This window comes from Phaseolus vulgaris, chromosome 1, assembly GCF_051622355.1.
Source record: "Phaseolus vulgaris cultivar YP4 chromosome 1, ASM5162235v1, whole genome shotgun sequence".
In the NCBI taxonomy this organism is placed as follows: Eukaryota; Viridiplantae; Streptophyta; class Magnoliopsida; order Fabales; family Fabaceae; genus Phaseolus; species Phaseolus vulgaris.
Genome location: NC_143498.1, coordinates 6524594 through 6551899, shown reverse-complemented (window position 1 = coordinate 6551899; position 27306 = coordinate 6524594). Strand labels below are relative to the sequence as shown.

Here is a 27306-nt window from a genome sequence, read left to right as displayed (position 1 = left end):
ACTTGATAATTATATAGTTTTTATTAGTAGGTCGTTTACTACAGTATAATTAAAAAGAAAAACTATCAGAGAAAACGAGTTTTGCATTCTTTTATAAGATCCTTAATTTTCTTTCTTTCACTCAGTATTAATTATTAATTAAACTAATTAACTTATATATCGGTTAATTATATCAAACATTTCCTATTCTAAATACATCTATTATTGGCATTAACCATTACTTTTTTTTATCGTATCAACTCATTTTCTAAATTTATCTATTATTAAAATTAATTATTAATAATAAATAATGAATAATTTATATCCATAAAATTTACTAATATAAACTCTCAATAAAAATATTTTGTAAAAAATATTATTAAACTTGAAAACCCTATTTTAAGATTTTTTTTATAATTAAGTTACTTTCACTTATAAGATTGAGATTCTACAAGTATAGTCATACATGCAAATGTAATATATTCTTTTAATATAAATATTTTATTGAAAATATAAAATCATAAATCCTGTTTGTTAAATAAAAAGTGAAACTCCCACTTTGTTGATTTTCAATAGTTGTTATTCAATAACTTATTATTAACATTTCAGTTAAATTATATATTTGCTTAAAAAAGAACAAAAGTTTACAATAAAAGGAAAACCTGAATAAAAATGTAAAATAAATATGATATTGATGATGTATATTTTTGTTAAATCATTGATATAAGAAAACGTTAAATAAGAAAGAATAAATTAAATTTTAATTTCTCTTTGATCTAGTGATTTGCCATTTTGTTCTTTTCATTTTTTTAAAATATTACATTTTTAAAATCCATAATTTAAATTCAATTTTCAAATTTCCATGTCTTAATTTACTTTTAATTAATTAACATATATGTATGAAAGAATTGGGTATATGAATCAATAAAGGCCACTATTATAATTTGTATGTATGGATCCCCTATTTACCCACATGATAAAGTGGTGAACTTTGGAATTTTCTATATTAAGAATTATACTTTTTTTTTACTAGTTAACTCATACTCAATATTTATACTATCATTTATTTTTATCTCATTTCATTATCTTGATTTAACAATTATTTGGTATTGTACTTTTTTGTACTAGTTAACTCATACTCAATATTTAGAGTATCCTTTATTTTTATCTCATTTCATTATCTTGGTTTAACAATTATTTGGTACAAAATTTATAGATTGCACTTTTGATTTATTCCAAATGAGGTATTTAATTCTAGAGGATTGTGACAAAAATCTTACCATATTTATAACAAATAAGTATATTTAAATTTATTTATTGATATTTGTACTTTGTTGTTTTTAATTAATCTTGAGAGGTAAGTTGTCAAAATCCTATCTATTACTTTACAACTCAGTCTTGAGTGATAAGACTTGTTTAAGGTAAGTCAAAATTATATCTATCACTACACAACCACTAAGTCTTGAGCGATAAGATTTGCTTAGGATAAGTGGGAGTTATACCTATCACAACACAATGGTCTTGTATCGCTTATGAGTTAAGGTCAATGATAATTTAAGTACTTTGTTGATTGAGAACTTGATTTATTGATCGAGATTTTGACGTAGTATGCCTTGGTAGACAAACTAGTGTAAAAATATTGTGCATATTTATTTTTCTTCTTATCTCTTCCACTTTGCATGTTATTTTTGTCTCTACTAATCTAAGATGAATAATCATTATGAAAACTAAGTTTGAAAAATGATTTAAACAAGTAAATCTTTTAAGTTGCGTATGTTGCATTTCATCATACAAAATAATGTTTGTAAAACACTAACAAACACTTGTCATATAAAAATTATCGTTTGAGTAATCATCATAAGACAATATTTACAAACCTTTTTAAACAAATATTAAAACAAAAATCAATTTTCTATTATTATATTTTTTATGATTTCTACGGGTTGTAATTGGTAAAACATGTGGACTATGACTGGTAAAGTGTGTGTCTATGACTAAAGTGTTTATGGTGATTTTTAAGTATGTCTCTCTTTAAGTGTGTAAGCCTTTTGTAGAATTTATTATTGTATACATAAGAGTGTGTCTTTCTATTTAATTTTGTCAACCATTATTTGAGTATAACATATTAGTATTTATATGTGTGTTAGAATTTATAATGTATTTATCTATATAGTTTTGACTATAGAAGTGTAAATTTCTCTTTAATGAAAATGTTCATAATACATTTTGATTTATTTTTAAATTAAAAATTACTTAAACTAGCCAATAAATATGTAAACACCACAACTTACTCTATTATTATATTGATCCATTATTAGCTTTGAAAGTTTAACAAATTTTATAAAATGGAAGTAGTTTTTTAAAGTGTCATTTTCAAAAGTACATATAAAATTTTATTTATTTATTTATTATAATCATGAATTTATTTTAATATGTTAATATGCTCAATATTATTAGGGTTTTAAAATGGTTCCTGATTGGTTAAACTGTGTTTAGGGTTTATTTGTTTATTTATAGTCATTGTTCCACCTATTTAGATTTTATAGTGTGAATTATATTTAGTGTAGGATTTTTAAGTGTTTATGACTAATTGTACTCAATGTTTGTTAATGTGTGATTAAAAGAAGTTTAGAGTTTTCATTAATCCTAAGGTGTCTTTATAATTTTTGAGTGTGTATGGATTCAATGTCTTTAGGATGTTTCAGTGTTTGTGTGTGCAAATATGTTTAAATTTTTATCTTTATTTTTAATGTGTTTTACTCTTAAAATGTGTCTCAATATTTGCAGGTTTGTCCTTATCTTTGAAACTCTATTTATTTAAATTTATCACTGTTTATATCTCACAAACTATGTTTTTAGTTAATTATTTGTATGTTTATTGCCGATAAAAAAAATAAAAAAATTGTGTGTTTATCATTTTTTATTTATTCAAAAAGTCAATATTTATGTGTGAGGAATTTAATGAATTCATTAATTTAATTATATAGAAGCGTGCACTTCTTTCTATACAAAGTAGGTGAAGGTCATTGAATGTTTCTGTCATATGCATTTAGGTTTTATAGCGTGTATTTAAAACTTCTTTAGGGTTTTTAAATGGTTCTTCAATGGTTAGACTGTGTTTAGGGTTTATTTGTTTATTTATAATCATTGTTTGACCTATTTAGACTTTATAGTATGTAATTAAAGTAAGTGTAAGATTTTTAAGTGTTTATGACTAATTGTACGCAAGGTTTGTTAGTGTGTGATTAAAAGGAGTTTAGGGTTTTTCATTAGTCATAAGGTGTGTTTATAATTTTTGAGTGTGTAGTGTTTTAGATGTTTTAATGTTTGTGAGTAAATGTCTTTAAATTTTTATCTTTATCTTTAATGTGTTTCACTCTTAAAATGTGTCTGAGTATTTGGAGGTTAGTCATCATCTACGAATATCAATTTATTTAACTTCATCACTGTTTATATCTCACAAAGTATGTTTTTAGTTAATTATTTGTGTGTTTATTATTTTTTTATTTATTTAAAAAGTCTGTATTTATGTGTGAAGAATTCAGTAAATTCATAATTTAACTATATTGAAGCATGAACTTCTTTTTATATATTTTATGTATCTAGTAATTAAATTTTAAATTAAAAAATGTTAAAAAAAAGTTAACCAAAATATAAAAGTATCAAGATTAAATGATAATAAAGTTTAAATTTTCAACTTTTTACTATATTTTTTGACATAATTTTTATAATTTTTTGTATGGAATGCATAATCTTCAAATTTTTCTCATAAATGTTCAGTTTATTATTCATTTACATATTTTTTAAAATATGAAATTATATGAATTTAATCATTAAAAGTTATGAACTAATAATTATTAATTTACAAAGTAGTCATTGTAAATTATATATAAAAAATATTATTATAATAATTCATTATTAGTTTTAAAACATTACAAAATTTAACAAATTTTAAAAAATTGAATACTCTATTTTTTAAGTATATTTTCTAGATTGCACATCAATGAAGTATACGCTGTTGTAGAAGGTAAGTTAACATAAGGTAGTTAACTCTCTTTGTAAGGTAGGTTGCTTGTACGAATACATATTTAGGTTTACTAAGTTTCGTCTAATTTTGACATAATTATTTTATTTATGAAATGCGTATTTTCAATTTTTTCTCATAAATGTTCATTTTATTATTAATTTACATATTTTTAAGAAATCTGAAATTATATTAATTTAATCATTAAAATTTATAAACTAATCATTATAAATTTACAAAGTAGTCATTATAAATTATATATACAAAATATTAATATAATAATTTATTATTAGTTTTAAAACATTACAAAATTTAAAAAATTGAAGACTTTATTTTTTTAAGTATATTTTGAAGATTATGGATCACTGGAGTATATGACACTATGGAAGGTAAGTTAAAATAATCGAGCTTTTGAGAAGCTCTGCAGTGAAGGGAGTGTACGACAACTTGGAAACTAGGTTAAAGTAATTGAGCTTTTAAATTTTTTTGCAGTGCAGTGTATGACATCGTGGAAACTAGGTTAAAGTAGTGTGTAAGATATGTTGTTTGTGCATATTCATATTTAGGTTTACTAACTTTCGTATAATTTTAGGATTTTTTTTCTACCTTCCTGTTGCGACTTAAAAGACTTTACAATGAAGTTGCGACCATGTAAAGTAGGTGAAATGTTTTTGTGTAAGGTAGGTGAAAATGTTTTTGTGCATATGTAGTTAGGTTTATTATTTTAAACCTATTTTTTAAGGTTTTTGTTTCAATAACTTTTGTTTGTTGTGACTGAAAAGACTTTTAATACAATGTACGATTTGTGTGTAAAATAGGTAAAAGTCATTGAAGTTTCTGTATAAGGTAGGTGAAGGTCATTTATAGCGTGTAATTAAAACATTTTTAAATGGTTAGACTGTGTTTAGGACTTATTTATTTATTTATAATCATGGTTCAACCTATTTAGATTTTGTAGTGTGTAATTAAAGTAAGTTTAGGATTTTTAAGTGTTTGCGGCTAATTCTAACTAAGGTTTGTTAGTGTGTGATTAAAAAGAGTGTATGGTTTTTTATTATTCCTAATGTGTGTTTATAACTTTTAAGTGTGTAGTGTGTTGTTTGTATGTGCAAATGTGTTTAAATTTTTATTTTTATTTTTAGTGTGTTTTACTCTTAAAATGTGTTTCAATATTTATCGATTTGTCATCATCTACGAATATCAATTTATTTAAGTTTATCACTGTTTATATCCCACAAAATATGATTTTAGTTAATTATTTGTGTGTTTATCAAATCTTTTATTCAAATAGTCAGTATATGTAAGGAATTCAATAAATTTATAATTTAACTATATTGAAGCATGCAATTTTTTTTTATAAATTATATATATCTAGCAATTAAATTTTAAATTAAAAATATTAAAAAAAAATCAATCAAAATATAATACACTAGAAAAATATCAAGATTAAAGGATAATAAAGCTTAAATTTTCAATTTTTTAGTAAATTTTTTGACATAATTATTTTCTTTATGAAATACATATCTTCAAAATTTTCTCATAAATATTCAGTTTATTATTAATTTACATATTTTTTAAAATCTAAAATTATATGAACTTAATCATTAAAAATTATAAACTAATAATTATAAATTTACAAAGTGGCATTATAAATTATATTTAAAAAATGTTATTATAATAATTCATTATTAGTTTTCAAACATTACAAAATTTAACAAATTTTAAAAATTTGAAGACTCTATTTTTTAAGTCTATGTATCAATTTTATTTTATTTCCTATAATAATATATTTATTGAAATATAATTATGTGTTAATCTTACATATAATAATTATTTATTTTATAATTTTTAATATAAATTTTTATATTTAAATTAAATTTATTTAGTTTTATTTTATTTGTTTTTTAGTCAAGGTGCATCATTAAGTGCGTTGTTTAAAGATTTTTAATATTAAATTATATTTCTTATATTTGACTTTGTTAAAATAAAATAAATAAATCACTTTTATTATTTAGTTTGAGTGAGTAAAATACCAAAAAAAAAGTAAAGACAACCGTGATAATTTGTAATGTTCATTAAATATAATATAAAAATATTTACAAAGTTTAATCATTGAACCAAGTTATAAAGTAATTTTAATTATTTTAATTTAACTAATTTTCAATTTTTTAACATTTACAAAACATTCGTTCAACATAATATTTTATTTATTTCAAATCGAGCTAAAATAATCAATATTTGATAATTATATAGTTTTTATTAGTAGGTCGTTTACTACAGTATAATTAAAAAGAAAAACTATCAGAGAAAACGAGTTTTGCATTCTTTTATAAGATACTTAATTTTCTTTCTTTCACTCCGTATTAATTATTAATTAAACTAATTAACTTATATATCGGTTAATTATATCAAACATTTTCTATTTTAAATACATCTATTATTGACATTAACCATTATTTTTTTTATCGTATCAACTCATTTTCTAAATTTATCTATTATTAAAATTAATTATTAATAATAAATAATGAATAATTTATATCCATAAAATTTACTAATATAAACTCTCAATAAAAATATTTTGTAAAAAATATTATTAAACTTGAAAACCCTATTTTAAGATTTTTTTTATAATTAAGTTACTTTCACTTATAAGATTGAGATTTTACAAGTATAGTCATACATGCAAATGTAATATATTCTTTTAATATAAATATTTTATTGAAAATATAAAATCATAAATCCTGTTTGTTAAATAAAAAGTGAAACTCCCACACATTTTTGTTGATTTTCAATAGTTGTTATTCAATAACTTTATTAACATTTCAGTTAAATTATATATTTGCTTAAAAAAGAACAAAAGTTTACAATAAAAGGAAAACCTGAATAAAAATGTAAAATAAATATGATATTGATGATGTATATTTTTGTTAAATCATTGATATAAGAAAACGTTAAATAAGGAAGAATAAATTAAATTTTAATTTCTCTTTGATTTAGTGATTTGCCATTTTGTTCTTTTCATTTTTTTAAAATATTATATTTTTAAAATCCATAATTTAAATTCAATTTTCAAATTTCCATGTCTTAATTTACTTTTAATTAATTAACATATATGTATGAAAGAATTGGGTATATGAATCAATAAAGGCCACTATTATAATTTGTATGTATGGATCCCCTATTTACCCACATGACAAAGTGGTGAACTTTGGAATTTTCTATATTAAGAATGATACTTTTTGTACTAGTTAACTCATACTCAATATTTAGACTATCCTTTATTTTTATCTCATTTCATTATCTTGATTTAACAATTATTTGGTATTGTACTTTTTGTACTAGTTAACTCATACTCAATATTTAGAGTATCCTTTATTTTTATCTCATTTCATTATCTTGATTTAACAATTATTTGGTACAAAATTTATAGATTGCACTTTGGATTTATTCCAAATGATGTATTTAATTCTAGAGGATTGTGACAAAAATCTTTCCATATTTATAACAAATAAGTATATTTAAATTTATTTATTGATATTTGTATTTTGTTGTTTTTAATTAATCTTGAGAGGTATGTTGTCAAAATCATATCTATTACTTTACAACCCAGTCTTGAGTGACAAGACTTGTTTAAGGTAAGTCAAAATTATATCTATCACTACACAACCACTAAGTCTTGAGCGATAAGACTTGCTTAGTATAAGTGGGAGTTATACCTATCACAACACAATGGTCTTGTATCGCTTATGAGTTAAGGTCAATGATAATCTAAGTACTTTGTTGATTGAGAACTTAATTTATTGATCGAGAATTTGACGTAGTATGCCTTGGTAGACAAACTAGTGTAAAAATATTGTGCATATTTATTTTTCTTCTTATCTCTTCTACTTTGCATGTTATTTTTGTCTCTACTAATCTAAGATGAATAATCATTGTGAAAACTAAGTTTGAAAAATGATTTAAACAAGTAAATCTTTTAAGTTGTAAAGTTGCGAATGTCGCATTTCATCATACAAAATAATGTTTGTAAAACACTAACAAACACTTGTCATATAAAAATTATCGTTTGAGTAATCATCATAAGACAATATTTACAAACCTTTTTAAACAAATATTAAAACAAAAATCAATTTTTTTCTTATTATATTTTTTATGATTTCTACGGGTTGTAATAGGTAAAACATGTGGACTATGACTGGTAAAGTGTGTGTCTATGACTAAAGTGTTTATGATAATTTTTAAGTATGTCTTTCTTTAAGTGTGTAGGCCTTTTGTAGAATTTATTATTGTATATATGAGAGTGTGTCTTTCTATTTAATTTTTTCAACCATTATTTGAGTATAACATTATATGTATTTCATTTAATATATTTTAATATGTCATTACTTACTTATATATTAGTATTTATGTGTGTGTTAGAGTTTATAATGTATTTATCTACATAGTTTTTACTATAGAAGTGTAAATTTCTCTTTAATGAAAATATTCATAACACATTTTGATTTATTTTTAAATTAAAAATTACTTAAACTAGCCAATAAATATGTAAACACCACAACTTACTCCTATTATTATATTTATCCATTATTAGCTTTGAAAGTTTAACAAACTTTATAAAATGGAAGTAGTTTTTTAAAGTGTCATTTTCAAAAGTACATATCAACTTTTATTTATTTATTTATTATAATCATGAATTTATTTTAATATGTTAATATGCTCAATATTATCTAAAATATCACTATTTATATTAACATTTTAATTATATATATTATTACTTAATAAAACTATTATTGAAATCCATTACGCATTATGATTTGTTTAAATATTTTAATTATGATTGACTAATTTAATTTTACTTTAAAATTGTGTACTGCTAATCATTTTACAAATGATTATTCTTGAGGTTTTTAAAAAAACACTAAAGCATCCGATACTCTTATCGTTCTTTTTTTTTTTCTTTTTGAAAATTTTGGTAATTAGCATTATTTCCATATAGTTAATGATGAAAGCGGTTCAATTTGAATGGCCAAAATTCTAATAACTAAGAATATTTTTAAATTTGATTTATTTATTTTATTACAATGAATTGCAAACAGAAGCAACAAAAATCTTAGAAAGTGTAAAGAATTTTGTTAAGGAATCAGAGGGCATTTATACAATTCTAAATTATCTAGTTTAATACTGATTCTCAAAATCCAATTTTTAGGAGGCCATCTCGAAATGCTTTTTGAACAGAAAATGTTGGCTTATGGATTATCCATTTCGAAGTGCACTTATACAATTCTAGATTACCTAGTCTTATTCTGATTCTCGAAACTCAATTTTTAGGAATCTCTAGCAGGGGTTTTTAGAACCGCTGGGAATAGTGACGCTGGATCTTTCAGGGGAAAGGCAAACCGCGGGTAACACACTTAACGGGGTTAAAACTGCCGATAACGCCAAATATAACTCCCGTTAAAATTAATGTTTTTTGTAATGTGTTATATTTAATACTTCTTTTACAATCTAAGGTCTATTAATTGATTGAAACACTTATATATTTGAAAAACAATTTTATGTGTTAAAATTGTGTTTTGATATGTATAACCATCCAAAACTCTTAAACCAAACCCCTTTCTTATCTTAAAAAATCAACAAAAACTTCGAAAAAATAGTCACATGTTTATCCTTGTTCTGCAAACCTTGACACAGTCTTTACCAACGTCAACAATCACAGAAGAAAAACAACCTTACCATGGAAACCATTAACGCTACCTTTCAAATAAAACTGCCAAGACTAATTTCGATATTTTAAAAAATATATGGGTACAAGAAGAAAAAATATAAGGACGGAGAAAGAAACATTCATGAGTACGAAATACCTACAAAAGTTATCATAACAAATTATTTCATTTACTAATTAACAAACAACTTAAACATACTTTACAAACTTAACCTTACCTCATTTGTAGTAAACACATTTATACATTCATCATCATCCCACGCATCAACCCCATCATATAATTATTGTTCAATTTCTTGACTACTGTCCATGCTTTTACAAATAAAACAAAAAAAAAACTAAATCATTGCATTCCGAATCCATGAATCCATAAGTCAAAAAAATCATTCCGGATTCAACAATCCATAATTCAAAAAAACAATTCCAGATTCAGGAATCCATAACACAAAAAAAAATTTCGGATTCAGAAATCCATAATGCAATTTAGGCTTCCGGATCCACCAATCCGTAATACAATTCAGGCTTTCAGATTCAACAATCCGAAAAACAACAATTTATGATAATTTAACTTCCGGAACACCCCCTCATCCGGAAAACACAATGTAATTAATTCTGGATTCTTGAATCCAGAATATATTACCGGATCCCGATATCTAGTAACCCCGAAATCTCCATAAACGTCATGCCTTTAAATAAAAACTTAACTCTTACCTCTACAATCCAAACAATACTTCGACAATGTTGCGTATTGCTCCACCTTGCTCTGAACAATTGCAAAGACTCTCCACAGTAGATGATATTTCAATAATGAAGACGAACTGCTACAATGAAAATTGTGGAGGTGCAGGAAGAAAAATGTGGGATGCAGGAAGAAAAAGCTGAAAGAAAGTGATAAAATTCATAAAATATTCTCACCCTTTTTGGGCCAGGCCTACTCCAGAATTGCCAAAATAATGAGGAGAAAGCAGAATCAAATAGTGACAAATGCTTCCTACACCCAATCATTTTTAACCTGCACTCAACATATTTTTTTAATTTCTAAAAATGCCTTTTATTCTGGAAATAAAAATCCAAAATTGAAGATAATATATTCTGGAAAAATAAATCCGAAAGTGGTTATTGAGTTTTGGAAATAAAAATCCAAAAACAAAAATTAAAATTCTATTCTGGATAAAAAAAATCTGAAATTAAAAATAATACATTAAAAAAAAATCTGAAAGAGAGATTATTGTGTTCTGGAAATAAAAATCTGGAAACAAAAATGAAAAACCCATTCCAAATAAGAAAATCCATAATATAAAAATTTATTCTAGAAAAAAAAATCCGGAACACATATTTTAGAAAAGGGAGTAAGATCTTTTTATATATGCATCTATTTTTTCTTAGAAAATTTTCGTCTTTTCTGGAATTTTCTGGAATCGGGTGCAGTGACATGGGGGAAGCAATTGCCTCAAATAGTCATATTATTGTGATACTATTATGACCTTTATAGGGACTAAGTGGAACCAACTTGTTAATTTTATAAAGAAATACCTCTTTCAATAATTTATAAAGAAATAACACCAAATAATTATTGCTTTAATAATCAATTTTTTAATGTTTGTTATAACTTTTCAAAATAACCAGAATCTAGTTATAGTTGGAACTATATTCTCACATAGGCAATTTCTGTTTCTCTTTTATTTTCTAAAAATAACCATTAAGTACCGAATACAGAATCTGTAAATATTTAAGGATAAAAAGTCAATTTATTTTATTAAAAAGAAACTTAAAAGTAGTAAATTTTCCAGAGACAAAAAATATTTATATTATATCAATTTTGTCTTAATCTTAAACAAACTAACCCATTAAATATAATGTTGTGTTGGAGCGTATAGATGTTTGGTCTATTATTATGGTGCTGGACTTTGAGAGACAGAGTGAACTGTGATTGGATTTATCTTTTTTAGGTTTGACAATATCCTTTCCATTACTAGTATTAAATATATTTAGTAATACTTATAATAAGCAATTATTGAAAAATGGGGAGTTTGTCTAAATTTAAAATAAAGGTTTCTTAAATAATTAGTTAGAGATAAAAAATTCTTCTTAAAAATTGTTTATTTTTAAGATTAAAAGATTACATAAGCATAAAAAAAATCTGCTTATATTATTAAAAATTAGTTTTTTTTTTAATAAAAACAAAAAAAATCGGTTATTATCAAATAACAAAACATCCCATTATTGAGGGCTTCGAAATTTTAAAAGTTGATGTAATGATCTTTGAAATAAAATACATATAAAAAATAAGAATACTAGAGTAGTCCAATCTATTTTAAAAAAACTTAAAAACTTATATAAAAATAACAAAAACAAGAGAAAAGAGTAAAAACTCATAGGCTTGTGTGATTCTTTTCCCATAATAGGATAGCTGACAGCCCCGAGTCCCTTTAATAAAACATATGACCACTCTTAAAATACTGTAAACACGCAATTAGATTCAGCTACCAATCAAAGTACGATAAGGATTGGTTAAATCCAAGTTATGTTTTTAATTTAATTTAATATTTCGTTAGTAGTGTTTCTGAAACCCATATTATATTTTAATTAATACATAAATTTAATATTTATATTGGCTTAACGACACTAAGCTCAACTAAAAAAAATGTTATTTTTTTAATATTATTTTTTTTTATAAAAAAAAATAATAAATTCAAGAGTAATCTAAGACTAGCAACATTGTTAATTAAAGTTGACATTTGATAGGTATAACTATTAGGAAATGGACTTAAGTTAATTTTGTGAAATCAATTTATTAGATAAAATTTATATTCACTTTTATATATTATAAAATAATGGTTTAATAACAGATGATAAATATAACTAACTCTTGTAGGATTGTTAGGATAGATTATAATATTATATTAAAAAATAAATTTTAACACTAACTTAATATTAACAAATCAGTTTATAAAGTAAAAAATAATTGGATTCTATGTCAGATTTTAGTTGACGCTAAAATAAACTTTTGTTAGTGAATTTAGATGGCTTTGAAAACATGAATAACTCAATTAACAAAATTACATTATTAAATACTTAAGTAAGAACTCACGCTATCATAAACAATTATGTGAAAGGAAATTTATAGTTATATATTCAGTCTTTGTTGTTTTAAATATCAATATCTAGTTTGGATTTGTTTGCACTTCAAATTCAAATTCAATGAAATTTGACAAAATGTGAAGAGAGGGTTTGTTGTAAGAAAGTCTCTGTTATAACAGTTGTGACAAAATTTAGACATCAAATTTGAACAAGTGTACTACTCATTTGCATGCAATGATAGTGGTGAGATCTTGACATTAAATATTGGACATCAATTTCTTCGAAATTTAAACCTGCATTACAAAGCTTCACTGCACATACTTTAATTATTGACCTTTTCAAAGTACTACGTTCTGGTGAAATATTTGGTATAGGTTGTCCTTTTCTGGGTCAGCCAAACACCAATGAATATAATTTGACACCCAATGCTCCAAATTACATGCACTTTATGTCTAATATTTTACAAAAATACCCCTATCACATAAGTAATTTAAAGGTGTAATTTGGAGAAAAAAAATGGGTGTCAAAAAATCATTTTTCTATTATATAGTACCTGTCACACTATATGTTAATGACTTTATGCATGAAATGGCCTTATTTTGACACAACTATTGATTCCTCAATGCTTGTATAATTTTGTAAACAATAATTTTTAAAGTTTAAAGAGTTTGGAAAAATAACTAGTTATGTTTCAAATTATGAAGATACTAATGAAAAAATAAGGTTAAATTTCTAAATGAAGATACTAATGAAACCCAACTATGAACAAGCATGAATTGATAAATTTTAATTCTAAGTTAGAGTAAACAAAATCCCAATAAAAATTTAAAGTGAAACACAAAAATAAATGCCCAAAAATTAAACTAATTGATACATAACCTGAATTAATGGAAAACTTATTGCAAATGAAGTTATAATGGATAAAGATATAATCATACACGTCTTATTAGTCATTCTCATTGTCGTTAAGGAAATTCAAGTGTTTTACGCTTAATTTTTTACCCTAGTAATAAATATATATTTATTATCTTACATTTATTACACTACTCTTTCATTAAGAAAAAGAAATTTATAGACAGTACAGTATAAACTATGAGAAGATTAAATATTTTGAGTTAATTACAAATATATTTTGGAACCGAGGTAATAAAATTTGGATCTACCACTGTTTAGTATCTACCACTGTGATTACCAACTCACACTGTTGCAGAAAGAAGTGGAAGATGATCATCCAATGATGAAGTTGTAGAACATTTCCTCGAGATGGAAATCGAACCCAACCTCGATCGCCACCGCTGCATAACTCCACTCTCCGCCATTGTTAGTGCTTCATTCTGCCACCACCTTTCCTGCTCCATGTCCAAGAAAAATATGTTCAAGAAATTAACACAAGGAAACTGACATTTTGGGAGAAAAAGTCACCGTAACAGTATGTACAAATTACATGCTGAAGTTTCTTAACCAAACGAACATTATTTGGGACTCACAGAAATTCGAAGGTCATTGAAGTTATATTTCGAAATATAAGCTTCCAAAACGAACAATTTAGGATGATTTTACAAACTCAAAGAACACCATTCATACATTACATGATTAAATACATAAATCAGAATTCATGCACGAATATTTAAAATTTTGTCTTCATTAAAATGAGTTGTGGAACCAGATAGAAACGCGGTTTGAGTTAAAGTCTACGTTTTATGTATCATACGTCTTCAAACAATTTTCTAAAAGAAAAAATGTGGTCCTTCATATATATATATATATATATATTTGAGTCTGTGTAGTTTTAAATATCAATATCTGACTTTGATTTGTTTGCACTTGAATTCAATGAGAAACAGTTTGGACATGATGTGGAGAGAGAGAGCATTCATGGCGGTACTGCTACTTCTAGTCCACAAAATCCATGGTGGCTGCCCCCCTTCTTCCTGTGGAAAAATCAGCAACATCAGTTATCCATTTCGATTAAAAGGCGACCCAGAAAAGTGTGGTGAGGAAAGGTATGAACTTGGTTGTGAGAATAACGTTACGGTGTTGTATCTGTACTCTGCAAAATATCATGTGCAGGCAATAAACTACAAGAAGAACACAGTGAGAGTGGTTGATCCTGCTCTTCAACACCATAATCTCTCCTCCCTTCCTCTCCGTTTCCTCTCTCGCTCCAATTTCTCTGACACTTACACTCAAAAATACTTTTACCAGTCGGATCCATACCAAGCCGGTCTAAGAGCCTCTGTAAATTGGGAATCTCTGAGTTTCTCGCATATAGTGTTTGTGAATTGTAACCATTCGGTGAGAGAGAAAGAGAAGTATGTGGAGAGTGGAGAGTGGGTGAAGTGGGAGGGGAAGGGGTATTCATATGCAATTGGTGGAGACCTAAAAGCAGAGGACTTAGAAGTTGGGTGTGAGGTAAAGCTTGTTGCTCCCACTTCTCTCTCCACTTACAATAACCATTCCTACACTTCCATGCACACCGCACTCGCCTATGGATTTGAGATTTCATGGATGCAACTCGCCTGTCAGAAACATTGTCCAGTTTTCTATAAAGATTGCTACTTCGACTCTTCTAAACAGAAGCTTAAATGCCGGTATGGTGAGTAATCCTAATCCAAATGTCAAACGTATATTTTTTTATTTATCATTCACCATTCTGTGTTCAATCCATTTTTAGACGAGTCATAATTCATTACTTTGTATATTTTTTATTTATATTAAAACATAATTTTATTTATATTTTTACTTTCTTTAATTCACACTCGTTTTTCTTCAATTAACATTTCACGTAATTATACATCTTCAATTGATTTATTTGAAAAAATCATCACTAGCATCATCGAATAAAAATTAGTTTTAAAGATAAAAAAATATTTTAGCTATCAATTATTTATATTCTGATAAAACTTTAATAACTAATTAAATAAAATTCGAAGATGATCATAGTTGCACTATGGTGTATATAACTAAAACCAAATGATCGACCCTCAATGAATAGAGTAGTGAAAAGGCTTGAAGGAGACATTAAAGACTTGAAAATACCTCCAAAACTTGCTTTATTTCCAGATGAAATTAATAGAGATGGTGAAACAATAAACTTAGCATCAAATGAATTGGATTCGTTCTCCTAATTATTTCATGTAAAGTGTACGTATACATGTAATTGATCCTTTAGTGAAGCATACTATTTAATGATGCATAATAAAATTTTGTTTTACATTCACCTTATCATTTTAAGTAGAATTACATCTATAATATTTTTCACTTATTTTTCTCTATTAAATATTTTACATCTATAAAGTTAGAACAAATGGGTTACTAATTTTTTTTTTCCAAAGTTTTCAAATGCGGAATCATGAACTCATTTTACTTGAATGTGCATGGTAAATTCTACAATTTTTGTGTAGACAATACTTGTCTTTTCTATTTTTCGTATGTTGGATTGTATAACTTTTCCATGAACAAAGAGTAATATTTAGTAAGCTTTAATCCAAATATTTTCTTCAACATTACCAAAGGAATTAGATTTATGCTTGTCCCCAAATTCAGTAAGGCATTGTCTAAAAATAAAGCACCTATAGACACAAAAAGATTAAAACTTCCTGGGTCCTTGGATTTTTTAGGCAAGCCCTTTTGAATAATGGCACTGTATCTATCCTCCAGCTCTATATTTCTCTCTTCAATATAGCTTTTTTTTTATCAGCAATGAATAAATAAAATTAAAGGGATACTTCAGGAGTATCCCAACCCATATACAGTGACCAGAAGTGGACTTCCTATTTCTTTCACAAAAGAAACTCTCCTTTATGTTGGATCATAACAACCTTAAAGGGAGAGAACCATACCCAAAAAATAACCAACAGGTTGCCTCATAGCATCATTCAGCTTTACCAAAACACCCAGAACCGAGGCCACCTACATTCACCACGCCACACGCACACATGGAGATCGCCGTTTCATCGACCGACGATCATGTTGATCTTTGCATAACTTCGACGACCACCGACTACACATGCATGGAGATCGCTGTTTCATCGACTGGCGATCATGTTGACCTTGTCTAACTTCGGTGACCACCGACTACACATATATGGAGAACGCCGCTTCATCGATCGACGATCATGTTGACAACGCCGCTTCATCAACCGGCGATCATGTTGACCAACTTCGACGACCACCGACTACACACGCATGGAAATCGCCGTTTCATCGACCGGCGATCATGTTGACCTTTGCATAACTTCGACGACCGACTACACATGCATGGAGATCGCTGTTTCATCGACTGGCGATCATGTTGACCTTGTCTAACTTCGGCGACCACCGACTACACATATATGGAGAACGCCGCTTCATCGATCGGCGATCATGTTAACAACGCCGCTTCATCAACCGGCGATCATGTTGACCAACTTCGACGATCACCGACTACGCATGCATGGAGATCGCCGTTTCATCGACCGGCGATCAAGTTGACCTTGTCTAACTCCACACATATGGAGAACGCCGCTTCATCGATCGGCGATCATGTTGACATAGAGAACGCCGCTTCATCAACCGACGATCATGTTGACCTTTGGATACCTTCGGCGACCACCGACTACGCACACATTGAGTCTATCTGATATAAGAAGGCCATATACTCTCATACTTCACAACCCGTTTAGGGTCTTTGGATCTGCAGTGGCGTCCAAGCACGCGTGACAAACAGCTAGGCATTAGACCCTCTAACACCATTCCACCTCACGCCTAGAATGATTCACTAACCCTGCAGGTTGCAGTAAAACCACAACTGCAACATATTGCTTGAGATCCTATGCCAAGGTATTCTCTCCCTGCATCTAGCATTTCACCTCCTCTGTTAATGTGATCCCAGACCCTCCTTCCTTCGAATGAAAGCCTGCTCCAACACTGCATTCAGCCAGCTCTTCCCCTTCCCTTGATACCTTCGCTGATGTCCTCTGCCTTACTCATTTGCAGCTGGTGATGCACACCAGAGGATTCATCATCCATTCAGCAAAAGAGTAATTGAAATGTTGTGCCTTATTTTTCAGCCATAACCACGATTTGAGTTGGGCATTGTGAAACACTTCTTCCGCATCAGCTACTCCTTGATTGAACACCACTAGGTTTCTATGCTCCCATAAGCACCATACTATGGCTGCCCACACACCTTTCCAAACCTCATTTTGTATCTTGCTGCTCTGCATTAAATGGAAACTCACAAAGTGGGCCATAATGTCATTATGTTGGACAAACACTAGTCCACTCCATCTGAAGCATAAAGCCCATACATGTATTGCAATCTTACATTCCAAGAACAGATGCTGGCATGATTCCTCCTTTGTCTGGCACATCGGACACACTAGTGTGCTTAACACAACTCCTCTCCTGCCCAAAGACACCCTAGTTGGCATTCTGCCCATCAAAACCCTCCATGCTGTGGTTAACACGTCAGGGAACGCCTTAGCCTTCCATAAATACTTAAAGGCATCATAGTGTGGTCCTCTATCAATTTTATCAAGGCAAACATAAGCAAAACTGACATTATAACATCCAGATTCATCACCTGACCATACCTGTATATCCTTTACATCCTTAATGATGATGGATCTATTTAAGAGTATACCGAGCTTCTCTTCCATCGGGATTTCCCACTCAAATCTTGCACGCCTCCATCTTAAACACCACCTCCACCTCGCGTCGTCCCACATACCTACCTCCTCCACCTTCTGACCTTGGTTCAACGACACAAAATACAATCTAGGGAACAATGTCTTTAAGTTGACATTTCCTAACCATACATCTGATGACTTTTTACGGCAAGTGCACCGCGTTTGTCAGAAGTAATAATTGTCCCTAAGGACGAATATCGATCCCACAAGGAACAATTAATTATCAAGTACAATAATCGCTAAATATAGAACAAAACAATTAAAAGTTATTGAAAGTGGTTGTGTTGGCGATGATCAATAAGAAAACAGACAAAGAATTAATTGTTTCAATTGGAAAAATAGGGATTAGGTTTCATCTCTCTCACTCTCATGTATTTTGATTAGCATGTCAATATTAAGTTCTTTAATTGAAATTGATGCCCGTATAAAAATCATTTATATCGATTCCTCGCATATAAAATTCTTAAGAATGTTCCCTAACTATCGATCCCTCACATAATTATAAGAACAACTTAGAACGAAGTTCAGACGTTTAATAGCAATTAACATTTCAAGTCTATTCCCAGCACTTAAATATGTTAAGTATTGTTGTTTAGGTCCGAACCCTAAAAATACCTCCCGGTCAGATTTAAGATTCTCAATTTGTCACGGAAAATTAAAAGTAAAACAACAATACCAATAATCAATCAAGAACTGAATATTAATATATAAAATATCACCTCAATACGTAAGAGTTTGAGCAGATTACTCCCAATCCCAAAGGGTAGAATTAGCCACGCATACTTCTATCACCTTCCATTCTCCCAATTGGGTTACAATTCACTCTATGGTGTTTTCCTCTCAATCTGGCACACTAAGGTTGAGCCTCTAGCCCTCTATTTATCCTAGTTTTCTAGGGTTAGGTTGTTTATTGTGTCGCGCTAATGGGCTAAATGATAAAACATAAAAAAGGCCCAATCTTTCTTTGCATCTTTTCCATTCTGGGACCTTCTATCTTTATCTTTTTAGCTCAAATCATTCATCTTTAATCCAAATCTCCAATCTTCCTTAGAAATATGCAATTAACACCAAATTTGGGAATAAAATACTCTTATTCAAATAAAGATCATAAAAAATGTAAAAAGGTATAAATTCATAAATTAGGGATTATTTTATATATAAATTAGCAATAAATCCTCACAAGTGCCTATATTTTAATATGAAATATTACTGAAATTAGACACTTATCACTCTCCCCAACTTAGAATCTTGCTTGTCCTCAAGCAAAGTAAATGAATATATTTGAATTTAAATATCAAACAGCTTAATTCACTAAACAACAGATCAAATTAGAAACTTATGATGCTTCCAAATTCAAATATATAAAATTATAGACACAATCAATTTCCAGGATCAAATCAAAACAAATAAATGACAATTCATCAAGGAATGTCTTCTCATATGCTCACAGGTAAGTGTTTCTCTCTATTTTCACTGAATCATAACAAATCACAGTTGCTTTTCATTTCATCTTCAAATCACAAACATATTAGAAACCTGAATCTTGAGGTCTTTTAAAGGGTTGTAATGAGGCTGGGCTTCCAAAAAATATTGGTTTTTCTTAGATAACAAAATGCACATCTTAAAGAAGAAGAACATACCTACAATTCAATTATAGAGAACATATATGTTATCTAATTACCACTTTCTTTCGATGTCACCTTTTTCCCCATTTTCTTTCTTTTCATGATTTTCATGAAATTTTTTTCTATCTATCTTTCTTTTTTTTTATTTCTTTTTCTTCTTCTGTTTCTCTTTCTTTTTTGTTTTGTTTTCAATAATAGGAAAAGATTCTTTCTATTTTCAACTTTTTGAACTTTCAAAATTAGAACCAACCATTCCCCTTTCTATATGTATTGCATCTATGTTCTCCTTCCTTAGACATGCTAAAGGGTAGAAAATTATATCAATAAAGGTTAAGGTGCAATATTAACAAAAAATTTCTTGGCCCAAAGGGGATATAAAAAAATGGAATTCTGATATAAAGGTTGGCATTTTGGCCCTGGCTCCTAATTAACACAAACAAATGCCTCAATCATCTTCATGCTCTTTTATGATGCAACAAAAATAAAAATTAAGCAACCACAACTGTCAATTCATCAGTAAAACCTCAAAACTGTTTAAGGTTCACTCACTCACTTGGTTTAAATGGTCTCATTCCTTTTTGTCTTGTCATTATCTGTCCTAATCAATCATCCTGTTAAATTTTCATGTATCATAATTTTAACTACATTTGAATAGGGATTCAATCATATTTTCTTTTCTAACCTGTGTCTAATTCATCTCACTACTTAATATTTAAACACAAATTCTTTTTTCCACAATTCAAAATTAATATTCTAGTTTTTTTTAATTTGAAAAAAAAAACTAGAAAACAAACAAATTAAAACTGAAATTTAGTCAAGAAAGATAATTCAAGACTTAAAATTACCAAACTAATAAAACAGGAAATTTATTCAAAATAAGCAATAAAAACAAATAAGCAAATAAACAGAAAACAAAATAACTGAAAAATAAAATAAATAAAATAAGAAAAAATCCAAATAACTGAAAAGAAAAGAGAATTAGAGAGATAAAAACATATTTTTGTTCAATCCTCTATTCTTAAGAAGTCATCCAGCATTTTGTTAAAATTTTTATCTACGGTCTTGCTTCATTTGCTGGATCTGCCCCCTGAATAATAGAACCTGTCCCCAGGTCAAAAATACATAACCTGCAAAATGATTAGGAGGCATATATGATTTTTTTTTATATTATTTACTTTTTATTTTTTATTTTAAATAAAATCAGCAAAGGTAATAAAACAACATAAAACTAAAATGTGGACTGGGTTGCCTCCCAGTAAGCGCTCGTTTAACATCATTTAGCTTGACGCCTGTTTATTTCAAGATGGACAACTCTCTTTGTTGCATCATGTTGTATGCATTCTTCCTTGTTACAAGAACATCTTCAACCACACCATAAGGATCTTTAATGGATCTGTCTGCCAATTGCATCTTGGTGGATTGAACCTCCAAATCGCCTAAATACATTGCAACCTTGTCCACAGATAAAGCACCTATAGACACGGGAAGATTAAAACCTCCTAAGTTCTTGGAATTTTGAAGCAAGTCCCTTTGAGTCATGACACTGCATCTAGCCTCCATCTCTCTATTTCTCTCTTCAATATAGCTCCTATTCTTCAGAAATCTCTCAAATGTTGAATCTTGCTTCAGATTTCCTGCAAAATAATTCCTATGGAACAATTTATCAAAAAATTTTATGTCCTTCTCTGTTTTTGAAGGAGGATGAGGATATGATAAATCTTTTTCAAGAACACTTCTCTCCTTATTTTTATTTTTTTCTTCCTCACTTCTTTTCATTTCTCTCTCTAACTCCTCAGTCTCATCTTCTTTTTCAGCTATTACCTTATTGCAATGCTCTTTTGGGTTGGTTTGGTTGTCAACTGAAAACTAACCACTTTGTATTTCTTCAAATTGTTTGGCCACCTTTCCCATTTGGATCTCTATATTCCTGATTGTTGCCATGCTATTTTCTTCCATTATCACAAGCTTTGTTAGGACTTCTTCAAAACTTTACTCATTCTTTCAAGCATGAATGGATCCTCAACTCCAGGTGAATTGTTCAGATAAGAACAGTTCTGAAATTGATATTTTCCTTCGTTTTTGGGTGATACAGGATTACTGGAAGAACTAATAACTGATGTAACAAGTAAGAACTTTTGCATCTTCATTGATCTATGTTTATTTTTTGTATTAGCAAAGAATTAATAAAGTTAAATAAAACATTTGAAAGATGATACAACTCAACTCGTTTATAAAAAATATGAGAGAGTAATGAGCCTCCATTTGCGAACAAGACGTACCAAAATGAGTTGTGATACTAGTTTCCTTTTCCAAATTTTTCATAATACACAACTAGTTTAAATGAGCCTGTTGTATACCTGTCATCTAACCCACAACTCTAAGTAAACTGAGTAAAACTATTAATAGTTAAACTTAATTAGTATCATTATGACACCGAATCAACTCCTATCCATTTATCCTTACTAATAATTTTACATTCTACAAAACAGATGTTTTGTTGTCTCTATTTCATCTTTACAGAACGCACACCATAAACTACACAATCCACATGAAACAAAAATTATAATAAATTTAGTTTTTAATTTGGACAACCATTAGTCCATTTTTTCTTACATTGACATTATCATCTTCCACGTGATTTATTATAATCGAACACAACCTTTATTATCTCACTCTCTTTTTTGTCAACACATTCTGAAATTGATATTTTATCATCTTAATTTACCTCCTCTTTAATTATGTACTCCACATTTTCTAAAATTCATTTTTAATTTGTCTAAAAAAATTTCTTATATTTTCTTCATCTAATTTAAAAAATAATTTTTTTAATAAAAAATAAAGGTCAATAACCGCTAATATATGTTAATTGCATTAAAGATAAAATATTGTGATTTTCACTACGTTAAAAATGTTAGAGGAACATAAATTGAATTTAAAAAGTTTATAGAAACTAATAAATTATTTAAAAAATCTGTTTTTATTATTTTTTTTATTTTTTACAACCATCACTGAGTTAGATCTTAAGACACATTAAAGTTACAGACAAATTTATTTATAGAGAGCAACATCAAAAATGAAATTTATTAATAATTGTTTATGCTAGACATTAAATTTACTCTTTTTGTAATGTTACTAACTAAATGGATATGTAATGTGTGGATTTTATGAACGAAATTTACTTTAACAAATACATTGTTGCAGGTATTCTCAGACCTATTTTAATGGTATGGGCTTATAAAGTTTTATTTGGATTGCCTTTCTTAATTTTTATTTTTATATGTAAATGGAGAAACAAACATATGTCTATGTATAATAATATTGAAAATTACCTTCAACAAAATAGTTTGACACCTATTAGATACTCATATAAGGAAATCAAGAAGATGGCTGCAGGTTTCAAAGAGAAGTTAGGTGAAGGAGGATTTGGCTCTGTCTTTAAGGCAAAGTTGTGCAGTGGGCCTTTTGTGGCTATCAAAATGTTAGGCAAATCCAAAACAAATGGACAAGATTTTATCAGTGAAGTTGCGACCATTGGAAGAATACATCATCAAAATGTGGTACGGTTAATTGGATTTTGTGTTAGTGGCTCAAAGCGTGCTCTTGTTTATGAATTTATGCCCAATGGATCTCTTGATAAATTTATTTTCTCAAAAGAGAGAAATATACATTTAAGTTATGAAAAGATATATAATATATCAATTGGAGTGGCTCGTGGGATTGCTTATCTCCACCATGGGTGTGAGATGCAGATTTTGCATTTTGACATCAAACCTCATAACATCTTACTAGATGAAAACTACATCCCTAAGGTTTTTGACTTTGGATTGGCAAAGTTATATCCAATAGATAATAGTATCGTCACAATGACTGCAGCAAGAGGAACCATTGGATATATGGCTCCAGAACTATTTTACAAAAATATTGGAGGAATATCCCATAAAGCTGATGTTTATAGCTTTGGAATGCTTTTGATGGAGATGGCGAGCAAGAGGAAGAATCTAAATCCCCATGTAGACCACTCAAGTCAACTTTACTTTCCCCTTTGGATTTATGATCATATTAGGAAATGGGAAGATGTAGACATCAAAGATGTGACAGAAGAGGAAAATAAAATAGCAAAGAAGATGATCATAGTTGCACTATGGTGTATACAACTAAAATCAAATGATCGACCCTCAATGAATAGAGTAGTGAAAATGCTTGAAGGGGATATTGAAGACTTAGAAATACCTCCAAAACCTATTTTATTTCCAGAAGATGAAACAATGATAGATGATCAAACAATCAACTCTAACTAGATATATTCAATGTTAAAACTATTTACTGGTAAAGTATATGCTATTCCACGATACACAAGAGTACTTATTTGCATCCATCTTCTTATTTTAAACTCTTGGTTATCAATGATGTTTCACTTGTTTATATTATTTTGTAGTGAACTATACTAAACAAGGACATGTTATATTCTAAAATAGTTACATGAATTGCATGCAAAATGACCAAAATTTTTGCTTCGATGTATTACAAGAAGAAAATCCAACGACCTACGTAGAATTTTGATCCCTATTCCCCTGTCACAATAATTAGTTAATCCGAGCTTCCATCTACATTTATTTTCATTTGCCCAGAAACTAGTGGTTTCCTTTCCATGCAGGTATCTATGCAAAGTCTTTATATCCTTTAGTTCCACAACAATATCATCTTGTAGTAAATGGATTTAACTTAAATTTTTTATATTGTAATTTTTAATATATTTGTTATTAATTTTTAGTTTAAAGAAAATAAATATATGAGTTGTCACATTTCAACATATTTGTCAAAATATATATAATAATTACAAACATTGTCATGTACATTCAAACAATTTATATTTTAAACATATGTTATGTTAATTTGATTTATATAAATATGTTTAGAAAACTATTATTTATCTGTTTCTAAATATTTCATTAATAGTTGATAGTTTATTTGATTAATATTGGTTAAAACAATTGATTAAATACAAAATGAATGCTTTTAAGGCATCATGATTTATAGTTTTATAATATTAAGATTGTAAACATGAATTTAGTTTTCAAAATTTAGATCGACCTAAATTATTATTATAGATTTAGTCAAGTTTAATTTGATTCCAATGATTTATATATTTTAATAAATTAAAGCTTGTAAAACAATTTGAAATCTTATGTAAAATCTATATTTATAAATAAAAAATGTACATTAGCTTAGTGGACTCTAAGAAATTTTAATTTTTTTTTATTAAAAGTAAAAGAGTGACATCTCTTAAACAGACGCAAATATTTTTTTTTGTTGAAAAGTGAATTTTGGATTCTACTAGTTTATTTAATTAATCACGTGAAGTCAAGAAATTGAAGAAAAATCACAAATTCGCTTATTTGAATCAGTACTTGAAGCATAATTTCTAACGTTTGACGGAAATAAAAAGTTGACGATTTTGTTTTTGTTACAGTTTCAACAAATACGAGGCCACTAATTAAGTTGTGATAAGGCCTATAAAATATGGGATTAAGAACATGCTTGTGTGAAGAGAGAATTGAAGTTTCTTCGTGAACTCATTAGTTTGTGACTATAGGAGTTTAGGGTTTAGGATAATATGTTTAACTTTGAAATACAAACATGAAATGGAAGTGTGTGATGGCTGAATAAAGTGATGGTCTCATTGACAGAAGTAAGAGTGTAATTTGTTAGCATTGAATGTGCATAAAGTTTATGCTTCTTTTATCTGAAAAAATGAACTCATTGTATCTTAAATATTGGTAAGATATTAATATCAACTTAATACTATTTTTATATTTCAAAGGAAAAAGTTTCTTTAACATAGTAAAAAAATATATTTGATAAACATTTATATTAATATATATTTTTAAACTAAAAAATAAAAATAAAAATAAAATGAAAATGAATAAAATATTAATTTATTGAAATGCTGTTTTTCAGCAATTAAGTTTAGAATTTGCAAATGTTTGTCTAATAGGCTGAGTCAAAGGGGCTGGTATGGACCTATAGCTAAGGACATCTAGCACAACTATCAAATAGAATTTATGATCCATAATCTCAAATGCTAAATGATTTTGTTATTGATTAATGCATATTTAAAATATTCCAAAAGATATAGGGAGAAAAAGACCTTCTAGTTTTGTAGGGCTAAGACCTGATACTCTTTTTTTTTTTCTACTGTTTCTTACCACTGTGGTATGTTGAATATGTAGCATACAGGCAAAGCTCCAATTGGGTTGTCCTAAGGTTCTTTTTTGTTTCTTATGTGAGCCATATGCATTTTTTTTAGTAGGCTTTTGGTACAAAGTAAAGTTTTGTATATCACCTTCAACTAATTCATTTAGTTTAATTTTTTTTATTGTTGATAAAATTGTCAGTTAAAAGTATAAATAAAGTGGAATAGAGAATTCAAATTTAATTTAATTTTTTTTATTGTTGATAAAATTGTTAGTTATAAGTATAAATAAAGTGGAATAGGATTCAAATATTTATGAACAAAATAAAAACTAAGAGATTAGTCATGTATCTACAAGTTTAATCCAAGAACTAAAAAATTATGAATAGAAAAGTATACATAATTGCACTCCAATTAGTTGAATTGAAGGAACTTTTCTTCCATTGAACTCATAATATTTATTAGTAACACTTGAATATAATTAAAATATTAAAGTTTATGGTAATATATATTATTGACTTTATTAAAATAAATTAATAAAATATTAAAGATTATTCATTCATAAAATACCATACCATTAAATATTGTTTGACTGAGACTGCATCCCTAACAAATTGGTAATTCTTCTAGAATTTACATTTTAATTGAAGGTTTTCTTCCACCATGTTGATTGTCAGGTTATGATCCCTTTTTGAGTCACTTTTATCGCCACATTGAAAAGAAGTCATTTCAAGATTGTCTAAATAACTCTTTAAACCTACACTAATAAAGTTTGAATAAATAACACTTGGTGCTCGTATAATGAATTCAAGATTTTGAGCAGCAGGTATTGAGTAAGAATTTGTGGTGTCATATAAGAATAATAATAATTGTTCCTGTTAGGGAGATGGGACCTAGAGAACTGTTGAAGTCTTCTTCTCCTTCCTTCGGTCGGGCAGGTGACTGGGTGATGAACTGGGATTCTTCTCGTCCTCCTGCTTATCCTTCGACACTCGGCACTCGGTCGTCGG

The 27306-nt window shown here is 27.9% G+C and overlaps 2 protein-coding genes across 2 annotated transcripts; both read left to right on the top strand.

The window, feature by feature from the left end:
• Positions 1-14613: 14613 nt before the first annotated feature.
• Positions 14614-15479, top strand: LOC137813303 (uncharacterized). The gene has a single exon (XM_068615431.2). The coding sequence runs from the start codon at positions 14640-14642 to the stop codon at positions 15408-15410; it is 771 nt and encodes a 256-aa protein (XP_068471532.2). The 5' UTR covers positions 14614-14639; the 3' UTR covers positions 15411-15479.
• Positions 15480-23313: 7834 nt separating this feature from the next.
• LOC137813302 (rust resistance kinase Lr10) lies at positions 23314-24658 on the top strand. The gene has a single exon (XM_068615430.2). It carries the CDS (start codon positions 23325-23327, stop codon positions 24399-24401), a length of 1077 nt encoding a protein of 358 aa, XP_068471531.1. The 5' UTR covers positions 23314-23324; the 3' UTR covers positions 24402-24658.
• Positions 24659-27306: the final 2648 nt, after the last annotated feature.

What these genes read in the sequence shown, in the direction of transcription:
- LOC137813303 (XM_068615431.2), top strand. Translation starts at nt 14,640, where the DNA reads ATGAGAAACAGTTTGGACATGATGTGGAGAGAGAGAGCATTCATGGCG.
- LOC137813302 (XM_068615430.2), top strand. Translation starts at nt 23,325, where the DNA reads ATGGTATGGGCTTATAAAGTTTTATTTGGATTGCCTTTCTTAATTTTT.